The 12422-nt window shown below is 38.1% G+C and overlaps 1 protein-coding gene across 1 annotated transcript; it reads left to right on the forward strand.

The window, feature by feature from the left end:
* Nucleotides 1-5201: 5201 nt before the first annotated feature.
* Nucleotides 5202-7274, forward strand: LOC109413231 (tubulin alpha-2 chain; the record flags this gene model as incomplete). Its single annotated transcript, XM_062843204.1, is given in 4 exon segments — nucleotides 5202-5424; nucleotides 5490-5791; nucleotides 6142-6819; nucleotides 6879-7274. Coding segments are annotated over 4 exon segments (1347 nt in total), but the record flags the coding sequence as incomplete, so codon positions are not given.
* Nucleotides 7275-12422: the final 5148 nt, after the last annotated feature.

Here is a 12422-nt window from a genome sequence, read left to right on the forward strand (position 1 = left end):
CACGCTTCATCAATGTACTTCTTCCGAATGCGAGATGATCGCCTGAGTTCATCTTCGCTTCTAGCCAATCCTTAGGCAGATCTTCGTTTTTCGGGCGGTTGATCTAAACGTAGTGCGATGATGTACTTCATCTCGAGCCGGCGGTGGTGAAAGTCCTAAATAGGGTGGCTCATCATCAGAATTCGTTCGTTGCTTTTTCGTGCCGTGCCTAGCATCCGTCCTGCATCCTCCAAAGCACGACCTTACGCCTTCCCGAGTAGAAGTAAAAATCAAAACAATATCATCATTTGATATTCCTCAGTGAAGTACTTAAGATCATAATTAGCTATTGGTTTGTTTGACATAAGAGATAAAAGATCAAAAATTAGAATGGGGAAGAACATAATAATATCTCATTTTGATGTTATAAGATCAGACTAATATCTGGGGAGATCTGGGCTGTAGTACATCTAACCAATATCATAAAATGATCTGACAGATGGATAAGAGTAAAAAAAACGAAAAATGCCCGCCACCAGAATCGAACTAATTACCTTGTGATTTATGAGCAGTGACATTACCACTGCACTACGACTCATATCTAAAAATAGGAGGTAACAAGAGCATCAACTTCTACGTTTTCCAAGATGTTTGTGAGTCATGGTAGATGTGTTAGTTTGGTCCCGCCATGTTGTAGATGAGTGTGTGAAAGAACTAATTATGATCTTGAATAATAGTTTTCAGATCTTACAATTTTCGGATGTTATAGATGAATGTGGGAAAGAACTGATTTTGATCTTGAGCAGTAATTTTCAGATCTTTCGAATTCTGGATGTTGCAGATGGAAATGTGAAGAGCTAATTTTGATCTTGAGCAGTATTTTTCAGATTTGCCAATGATAAATGTTCTATTGCAAAATATTAATACAGTTTCCACCCAAAATTTGCAATCTGACGTGATAGTATGGAAAATAAAAATGAATTAAGGCTCAATTAGGAATGGTATATTTTCCTAAACTAAGAGAGCACTTTTCTCTAGATGATTTCACATTTTATGCTCTTTCTCTGAATTGTTAACAAAGCTAGTGATCCAAACTTTTAAAACGACATGTGTAGAAGCATGTTTGGTTTATTTTGCGCCTAAAACAGGACGCATTTCCACCAATAGGATGCAATCAGTGAAGTACTAGATTATAGTAATGAGCTGAATTTTTGTATGGTGAGAAGGTAAATTCTCAATCCCTGCAACGAAATGACGCAAAAAGCCTGGCTATTATGATTCCTTGCCTAACCTAATGGTGTTTGCGCAAAATTTTGGGTAACTGTGTTATTGCTTTCTCCATTTCTTGCAACAAAGTTTTCCAAAGTTTTATTCCAACAGAAGCAAATAAGGCAAGGAGTCATAATACCCACGCCTCATGCATTATTTCGTTGCAAAAACTTTTATGCCTTTTTTAAAGAAAAGAAAATATCGATTATATGCATTTTTTGTGCCGATTACTTTGTTTTTTTTTTGGTTCAATTGCCGCATCCATAAACCCGCTTATTGAAAATGAAGACCACTTCTACTTCCTTTTTGTTCCAGTGCTTGTTAGTAAAATTTGCGGTGTACATAAGGAAACATCTATTTATTATGTAACACTAAATTCGACATTTTTTAACACGGTCGTTGGTTCATTAGGGTCTGGCGGCCACCATAATGTGTTTTTGTATGATAACTCCAACTTTTTTGTATGGGCCGTAACGTTGTATTCCCTATTCCTGGAGCGTTACGAAATTTATTAAACCGTGGAGCGGACCTGGTGTGATGGTTTAGAACACTTGACTATCACGCCGAGGACCTGGGATCAAATCCCACTCCCGACAAACTTGCAAAAAAATGTGAGTCTTTCCTTCGGAAGGGAAGTAAAGCGTGGGTCCCGAGATGGGCTAAAAATCTCGTTAATACAGATAAAAAAAATTAAACCCCTATCTCCTGAAGTGTTACGTTATTTGGGGACAGCGCATGCTGAAAGTTGAAAACTTAAAATAGTTTTTATGTGTAATGTTGGGAAATATCAACATTTATACAGCGGGTTGTACTAGGCTTTCCAAAGATCAAATTAAGAACTAATTCTGAAATCATATCACGATGAGATATTGAGCAGATATTTGGCAACTTTTTGAATATCTCATCAATATCATATTAAGATATGACATCAAAATTTGATTGTTTTAAGATATGATTATGATATTCACGTCTACCCGGGTTCCTGGCCAGCCAATCAATTCTCGCCGTTTTTAGTAGTAAAATAACCTCATTCAAAAGCTGTCGCTGTAAATCTTTGTCGTAAATGCCACAAATAAACTGGTTTCGAATTGCAGAATCGCGAAACTCTCCAAAATCACACCATTCGACATCGAAACTCATATCGCAACACTACTTCCAATTCAACCCTGTCGAAGTGCCCTGTCGTTATATCCACGTAGCTCAAGGTTTTTCAAATCGGTTGCAGGACAGAGTCATTTCAATTCGTTAGAACCATCATACCGCACAAACTCATGAAGAAATCCTTCTTCTTATTCTCTGCCAAAGTGTAAAATTAGCATTTAAGTTAAAATACACGTTAATAAAAACTAAAAAAAAAATTCTCTGCCAAGTTGTTAGCCGAAAAAAAGTACTCGAAATGCTCCAAATAATTTGAGGAGTAATGTGTATTTTTTTTGTCGATACTTCTTTTATTCGTAATTCTTCATGGGTTTTAAGGAGTGTGTTCTAAATAAATTTTTCTTAAAATTATATTTTCCTTCTTACTGAAAAAAAAAACACTCCGAGTAGAACGGAGCCTGCATCTTAACAAAGAAATCCCAAAAAAATCCCCTGAGGAATCACGGGAGGATACACATAAGATGCGACGCGAGACAGGACACAACACTTATAGTTCTTACAACAAATTAAAAGGATTTAAATTTACCTTTTAAGTCGACCGGTTTCGGGCTCGACGTTGCCCATCGACAGGACGATGTCCGACTGATTACATGGAGCACTAACCTTTTAATTTGTTGTAAGAACTATAAGTGTTGTGTCCTGTCTCGCGTCGCATCTTATGTGTATTGTCGAGGTTCTTACGTTAGCACAAACCTCAAGAGATCACGGGAGGAATCGCGGGAGGAATCATGGGAGGATCTTTTTAAAGAAATTCCTGGATAGAACTTAAATTTCCTGCCGAAACTATTGTAGAAAAACTTATGCAATTACAGCTGAGATCCCTACAAAAAATCCTGCTGTGATTTCTCCACATAGGTATTGGAATTTATCCAAGAATTCTTCTGGGATTACCTCTAGAAATTATTGCTGGGATTCGTCCAATCATTTTTGATGGGATTTATCCAGCAATCCCTGTTGTACCTTCTCCGTAGATTCCTCCAGAAATACACCCAGAGTTTTTTTTTGTAGTGAGAGTCCTCCAAGAAGTCTTACTGGGATTCCTCAAGCAATTCCTGCTGGAAATATTCCAGGATTCTTGGACAACTCCTAAGAGCAATAACTGCAGGAATAGGGTATGAGAATCCTTTTTATAAGCCTATGCCCCTATGTTCATCCTATTTAAAAAAATAGATGATTTCATCACCGATTGTTTCCATTCTTTTTGTTATCATGCATGCCTACTCATAACAAAAATAAATAAAAATAAACAAATAGCCATCTGTAAGTGCTTGAGAAATCCCTACAATAATGCTTGGAGAAATCCTGGTGGAAGATGTTGGCATTCCTAGAGACGATTTCTCAAAAGATTTCTCCAGTAGCTCCTGTTACGATTCCTCTAGGGATTTGCTCCTAGAATTCCTTCGTAGATTTCTGCACTGATTTATCCAAGAATTCGCCTTCCAATACATTTAGAAGTCCATTAATATATTGAAGCAGGAAATGCTGGAGGTATCCCGGCAAGAATCTCTAGTGGTGATGTCAATGGATTCTTGGACGAATCCTAGCAGAAATTCCTAGAGGAATCCTGGAAATTCCTGGTGGAATCCTAAAAAATCAAGGTCGCCACGAGAAAAAAAAACTTTTAAAATAATCGATGGAGAAATCCCTTGAGGTGTCTCAAAAAGAATTCCTGGAGGAATCACAATAGGCATTGCTGCAGAATTTCTGAAAATATCCTTGGATCTGCAGGTATGCTTGGAGAAATCATTAGACGAATTTTGTGTTGTAAAGTGTCGTTTTCGGAAAAATCCCTCTAGGAATTCATGAACAAATTCTTAGGGAAATCCCTGCAAGAATCACATTAGGAATTCATCAAGGATATTGAAGATTCCCTGTAGGAATTCCAGGAGAAATTCCTGGAGAAATTCTTGCAGGTATTTCAACTGCAATCTCAGCAGGAATTTCTAGGGAATCCCATCAGGCATTTCTGAAGAATCCTTTGGAGAAACTCTCTTTGAATTTTTTTCAAACACCTGATATGATTCCTCTAAAAAATCTTGTTGGGGTTGCTTCAGAGGTCTTCTCTTTCATCCCGCTCTTTCTTTTAGCGGGTGCAATTGCATTAGTTATTCCTTTCAAAACGTTGGAACCCTATAGGTTCCATCCAGGAGTTTCTCCAACATTCCTGTGGTTCCATCAGGTATTTCTCATCCCTGGATTTTTATTGGGGTTTGAAGAAAAGACAAACATAGATTTTATACAAGAATGTGGTGGATTTGACTTTGATTTTGTTGTGCCATCACCAAACCAACCAGACGGCTATCCGTGAAGACCTTTGTGTAATAATGTAACTTGAAAGAGAAATGTTTCTTTTAAAAAGTCAGTCGAATGCTCGTACACCGTTGGACCTAACTTTAATTTGACCAGACTTAGCCATATAACAATTAGAAAATAACCTTTTCGGTTTTCTATCAAGCCATATATACGCTAACGCAATAATCTTTGTCATCCATAATATATCTTTATAGGTCAGTTCTGTTAAGTAATGAAATTATAATGTATATTATGATCCTCCACATGTGCCATTCGAAACTCTTCTTTCCGCGATTTCAGTAGGTACTTGGCAGTTGCTGTGGCACGAAATAATTATTGATAGGAACGATTATCTTAATAACACCATATCCAGAAAAGGCAATCACCCACTTTCCATTGTTTTGTCGGACCGATTGAGAAGAACAGTATTTTTTATTTTCCCATATAAATGCTTGAACACACACCCACGCTCAATCAAACGTTTCGGTTTCGTTGTCTTACAGAGAGAGTGCATTTCGGTTCACATCGGACAGGCCGGCGTCCAGATCGGAAATGCGTGCTGGGAGCTGTACTGCTTGGAGCACGGCATTCAACCCGATGGCCAGATGCCGTCGGATAAAACTATTGGAGGTGGCGATGATTCCTTCAACACCTTCTTCAGCGAAACTGGGTCTGGAAAGCATGTGCCTCGCGCGGTGTTTGTAGATTTGGAACCGACTGTTGTGGGTATGTGGTTCAATGAGTTGGATATTGATTACTAAGTGTTAATTATTTTTACTCAAATTGTTTAGATGAGGTTCGCACGGGTACCTATCGGCAGCTATTTCATCCAGAACAATTAATCACGGGCAAGGAAGACGCAGCAAATAATTATGCCCGAGGACACTACACCATTGGTAAGGAGATCGTCGATATAGTTCTGGATCGCATACGAAAGCTTGCCGACCAATGCACCGGCCTGCAAGGGTTCCTTGTTTTCCACTCTTTTGGTGGAGGTACCGGAAGTGGTTTCACTTCATTGCTTATGGAAAGGCTGTCGGTTGATTATGGAAAGAAGTCCAAGCTTGAATTTTCTATATACCCGGCACCTCAGGTGAGTAATACCCACTTTTGTGATATGGTATAATGGTCGCGCTTTATGTACGTTTTACATATGCTAATGCGAGGTGAAAGGACATTACCTTGTGCTACTTTTTCATACAAGTGTTGCATTTAAGAATCGTTATATACCTTTAAGATAATTACCCTCTGTAGTAGTCCGGCGATTTCGTAACCAAGTTCTTTGGAAATGTGATTCGTATGACGAAAGACTACGGAAAAGTTTTCTCCTTCTATGGAAAAGTGGCACAGTCATGAAAGAATATAAACATCAATCTTTGATAAAAATCAGATTCACGAAGTTGGTTTACATTGCGGCGGTCTATTGATTTTCCTTTTTTCTAGGTCTCAACGGCAGTGGTGGAGCCATATAATTCTATCCTAACCACCCACACCACTCTGGAGCACTCTGACTGTGCGTTCATGGTCGATAACGAGGCCATCTACGATATTTGCCGCCGAAACTTGGATATTGAGCGACCTACTTATACAAATCTTAACCGCCTGATCGGCCAAATAGTTTCTTCAATAACTGCATCGCTTCGCTTCGATGGTGCCTTAAATGTCGATTTGACCGAATTCCAAACTAATTTGGTACCGTACCCTCGAATTCACTTCCCCCTTGCCACGTACGCTCCGGTAATTTCAGCTGAGAAAGCCTACCATGAACAGCTCACTGTCGCTGAAATTACAAATGCTTGCTTTGAGCCGGCCAATCAGATGGTCAAATGTGATCCTCGTCATGGTAAATACATGGCATGTTGTATGCTGTACCGTGGAGACGTTGTTCCAAAGGATGTCAATGCTGCAATCGCAACCATTAAAACCAAGCGTTCGATTCAATTTGTTGACTGGTGCCCCACAGGATTCAAGGTCGGAATCAACTATCAACCTCCAACGGTCGTTCCTGGTGGTGACTTGGCCAAAGTACAGAGAGCGGTGTGCATGCTGTCGAACACCACTGCCATTGCTGAGGCCTGGGCCCGTCTGGATCATAAATTTGACTTGATGTATGCAAAACGAGTAAGTAGTTCGGTGGTTTTGTTTCTGTGCTATATTCACTACTGTTGAATGTGTTTCAGGCTTTTGTACATTGGTATGTTGGAGAAGGAATGGAGGAAGGAGAATTTTCCGAGGCTCGTGAGGATTTGGCTGCGTTGGAAAAGGATTACGAGGAAGTTGGAGTTGATTCAACGGAAGAGGTTGGAGAAGGCGACGAATATTAATTCAATCGATGACAGCGGATCAGGATTCGACTTTTTTGGGTTCTGAATATTAGTGTCAAATCAAAACGATTTAACACGTAAATGTTCATTAATTCATTAATCAGACAAACCAAAAATAATCATCATGTGAACCTTAACACTGCCCACACAACCATATCTACTGATCACTTATGCTGGAAAAAAGATTATCTTTATTAACAGGTTTTAATACATGTACTAATTTATTTATCGAAGCACAAATTTTTCTCGAGACTTCGGTGTGTTTGTTTGATTTATTGTTCGAAAGTTCTTCTTAATTTTCATAAGTTCTTTTCCATAAACTTCGTTGGTGTCTGACCAAAGTCTACTGCCCATAAAAATTTTGTATAAAAAAGAGGTTTGAGATGACCCATAATGAGTCTACGTTGTTAAGGAGCTGCGCCTTATCAACTTTTTAGTTTTACCAGAAACGAAACACTAGGCGTCGTTATTGACTGGATAAGGTTTGGAGGTCAGAAAACTATTCCAAAACTCCATTCAATGGTTCCATTCCTTGAGCAGTTTTGATAATTCTAGTCAATCACATAGTAGAAATTCATGCTCATAATTTTGCAAACAATTTATCAAGAGCTTGAATAGGAAATTTTGTCAATCATATAAAATTCTTCATGCGCTCTTCAAGATGCACAAGAAATTCCTCTATGAAAGCAAATTTGAACTGTAGTTTTTCCTGTTTTTCGGAACTGCACAGCACACACCTTTAAGTTTTTTTCCAAGTATGCAAGTATTTCAAAGAATTGCTTTACATTATCTATTTAAAAATTACAAGTAACTTTATCGGCAACATCTAAAAGAACTTTAATTGATGTTGGTCCAGAAATTCCCTAAGCAATATTTGAAGATTTCTCAAAGAATTTTCCTATGATTATTTTCTATTTTCCAATTTTTGTCACAACAACATCATGGGAATTCTTAAATAATGTTGCTTCCACTTCTATACATCATCAAAAAAAAAATAAATAAAATAAAAAAAGAAACATCGATCTAACATATGTTTTACATAATTTCTTTAGAATTCATGGGTGCTTCAAATTTCTGAAGAAGTTCTTAATTGGATACCTGAAAGGTTTTCCAGCAGAAGTAGCGTCACGATAAGGCGAAGTCCTTTCAGAAATATGGTGTTACTCGTGGAGGCATTTCTTGTGTCATCTGCATTCAAATGTCTTGTTAACGTATGTATAGAGAAAATTTCTGGAAATTTGCTCGTCAGTGTTGACCGCAACATGTTTAAGGATCGGCTCTCATGGTCAGAGTCTATACTGTAGTGACATCTTCAAATCAATTTCCAATTGGCAGGTAATACTCGTGTTTAGCGAAGGTTCCAACCAGCTTAAAGCTTCCGATAGGCTAGATAGGACAACGTCAGGCTCCACCACCCTTAAGGCGAAACTGGAAGCATTTTCTCATTTTTTCTGTTTTTGATTTTTTATTAAATAACGAAGCAATATTTTCAAAATCGGTTTTCGTGCACATGTAGTGTATGGATCAAGATATCTTCTGATTTTTTTTGAGGTTTAAAGTGTTTTCCATTTTTGCAGAAACCATTTTTTCGTGAAATTTTGTTCAAAAATGATTTCTGCAAAAATGAAAAACATTTTTCACTACATAAAAAAATCAGAAGATACCTAGATCCATACTCTACATGTGCACGAAAACCGATTTTGAAAATATTGCTTTGTTATTTAATAAAAAATCAAAAACCAAAAAGTGAGGAAATGCTTCCAGTTTCGCCTTAAGAGCAACTATCATACTACACCCTGTAGTTGAAAACCCCATCACCAGAGGGACTGGTTACCACCCATTGAGCGGCCATGAGGGGTGGCGTAACGGGGCCATTGAGAAATGGGATGGCTGGAGAGGGCAATGACCGAGGAGTATCATTTGGCCGAATGCTGTTTGCCCGACCGCCGTTTTTTTTTATTCTTCAATCACTTAACCTAATTTACAGCTCTATTGTCCACTAGGCAGTGCGAGCGATTCCAATTGGAAGCTGTACATAGACTTTGTACAGCGCCTACATTTGTATTCTATTCTAATTGTACTGCATCGAACTGGTAGCCGTTGCGCTGCTTTCACTTTCTACACTATCATGGTAGAATGATGAGCACGAGGATGTTGATGTGTGGCTGTTGGATGTTCCTGTTTCCAGCCCGATTGGGGGTCCATTATAGGTTGCCGTTCGCCGATGTCTAAGTATCCGGGTTCATTTGAGCCATGGGCTCAGAAGAGGATCAGTGTCAGCTGCTCTCAGGGGGAAAGAGCAACTGACGAAAGTGCCGGGGCTGGGATCGAACCCATGACCATCTGCTTATGAAGCAAACGTGTAGCCACTACGCCACGGGCCCCGGTAACCGAACGCCGTTTGGCCGAAAATTAATTATGAACTAATTATAATGCCACATGCCCACATTGCAATAACTCAAAAGAACAGCATACCTATGTTTCAAAGAAGGATTAATAGGGTAAGAAATCAAACTTTGAACTAGTCAAATTGTAATCTTAATTTGAACCATTTCAAAATTCATTAAAACGACGTACTTTTCAGGCAAATATTGTCCCGAAAAGGATGGTCAACAGCTTTCCGTAATATAACCTGATAACATGGACTTTAAAAGCATTGAAAAATGCGTTTTTGTCATGGAAAACAGGCAATTGAAAAATCACTGAGATTCCACCCATTTCCCCCCAGAGAAAGCACATTTTCGGTGCACTCGTACAGCTCATGCATTGTATCACACGCAATAAGTGAACACGTCAAATGAAAGCTTATTTATCGTAGAATCGACCAACCGAATAATATTCCGCATTATTTGTCATAAAATTATCAAATTTAAGTAATTCTTACTTGGAGAATCTTATCTTGAATTGAACCATTTGAAATCTAGATTTGAACTAGTGAATGGGGGCGAGCTTCCAGTGTTGGCCTGCAGACTGCGCTAGTGGTTGCTTTGTTTACTCTTGAGCGATGGAAAATTCCAAATTTAATTTTCGAATTCCTGAAGGATTCCGAACATTCTGAGCTGAAATTCCATTGGCTAATGAAAAAGAGTTATGAGAATTAGCAGATCCATGTGATTTTTAGTTGTTTAGCATGAAATTGGCTGTTGCGGGAATTGCTCGAGCTGCTGCCGCCACTAGTTCAAATCTAGATTAAGGTGAAACATCAAGAAATCCCATTGCAATTTTGCATACAAACTTTAGAGGCACAAATCTGACGAACGAAGCATCGAATCATGCCGCACTTGATTATCCTGGCTTTGCTCACTTGTAAAAGGAGGCAGCTTTTCCAAATCGAGCGCATTTGTTTACGATTTTTTAAGATTTGTGCTCTTGAAAACGTGAGTAGGGGTCCAAGTCGGCCATTGTGGCAGCCATATTGGTATTCGTTAAAGTTTCTCCTTAAAATTGGTTCAAATTATGATTACGATGGTTCAAATTAAGATTAAAATCACTATTGACAAATAATTGAATTTCTCAATGAAATTTGGTGCAAATGTTAACTTTTTGTCACTTTACGGAAAGCTTATACCCGTGGCTTTCATATACGTGAGACCTTACCGTAGTAAATTATTTCCATGTGGACGAAAAAATCGATCAAAAGTGCCGCTGCTTCAGAAAGCCGCAATTTGGTTCAATTCATGATTACCTACCCTATCTGATAAAATAATGTCAGCTTCAATGCCAGCTAATCTCTGAATGATAGAGTAATGTGGGGCAAAAGTTCACACGGGGCTACAGTTCGCAGTGGGTATTTCTCTGAGTACGAGTTAAGAACTCAAGCAAACCTGTATGAGTTCGACTCATTACACAGCGAAACAAAAATTAGCTTTTGGTCTGTCTCAAGAGCAAACTTATGTGTCTCTGACAGATTTTGGGCCGCTGAATTCGAATCCGGGCTCAGATTTGCTCCAACACTTTACAATTTTGAGCTATACCTCAATTTATAGGGCAAAATATGCGATTTTGGGCTTTTTTGACTGTAAGTTATTAAGCATGGAAATATTTTTTTAAGCAACCAAAAGGTTAAATGGTCAATTAACCAAAAGTTGCATGCATTTTTTCATACTAACATAAAATGCTTAAATCTATCAAATTTGATTAGGTAAAACGAAATATTTTGCATGAGTCGTTAATTTAGATGTTAATTGACCAATTAACCTTTTGATTGCTTAAAAAAATATTTACATACTTAATGGCTTGCAGTCAAAAAAGCTCAAAACCGCATATGTTGCCATATAAAATGAGGTATAGCTCAAAATTGTGACGTGTTGGAGCAAATCTGAGCCCGGATTCGGATTCAGCGGCCCAAAATCCTTCGGAGACACATAGGTTTGCTCTTGAGACAAAAAAATGTTGCGCTGTGTTATCAGGCCAGATACTCGTCAATAAAAATTGTAAAGATTCCGTTATGCAGTAGTAGAGTTATGCGAAAAAATGTGTTTCTAACTGCTTCGATGTAATTTTTGGACCTTTTGAAATAATAATTTGTAATTGCTGAAAGAAGAAGAGTCACATAACCTCCTGATGTCGGAGAATCGTCATTCCAGAGTAGTTGCACTCGAATAAACAAAAAACTTCTAGTGCTTCTTGTAGAAAGGAACAGTGGGGCAAAAGTTCGCACTACATTTTTGAATCTAGAGCATCAATATAGTTACAGAATATTTGAAACAATGATGATTTCGTATGGAAACTACTATATTATGTATAATATGTGTAGTACGCATCCTCAAATCATTCCGACAGAGGGTTTGAACTTATTATTGGAAGAAGATCGATTCTAAGGCAATTAGGCTAGAACAAATCTCATTTTCTTCTTTTGTCACTTTGCTCGTTGACTCGTCAAGGGGGTAGATAATAAATAATAAATGAATTTGTTGAAAAATTACCCAAACAATTAGGCAAAATTGTAAAACTAATCGGATTTGTTAAGAATTTTTTTCGACAACTCTAATTTCAGTGCAATATTTTTAATTTTTTGTATAATTTATTTGTGTCCCCCCCTCAAAATGTCGAATTCCGACCAAAATTTTCCGAGGGGGGGGTGACATTAGAGAAATTCGAAATTTGTGTCAGCCTTATTGTGTTCGCCTATTTAAAATAAAAAAATAAATCGTGACGAGAGTTTCGACTGGAAATTAGTTGAATATTTTAACTGGCTTTCTCAGTCTGGGGAAATTCAAAACGACTAGTTTTGTATTGCCCGACGTTTCGGAACATTTTTTGGCCATTCTCGTGTCATCCTTTGAAAGTTTTTGGGGGTATTATGTTGTTCAATCTTTTGGGGGTCTTTCATAGCATAGTTTGTAAAATCAAACTTATAATTCATCACCATACTGACGGAGGTTAGATAAAAATTACGGT

This window comes from Aedes albopictus, unplaced genomic scaffold, assembly GCF_035046485.1.
Source record: "Aedes albopictus strain Foshan unplaced genomic scaffold, AalbF5 HiC_scaffold_107, whole genome shotgun sequence".
NCBI lineage: Eukaryota > Metazoa > Arthropoda > Insecta > Diptera > Culicidae > Aedes > Aedes albopictus.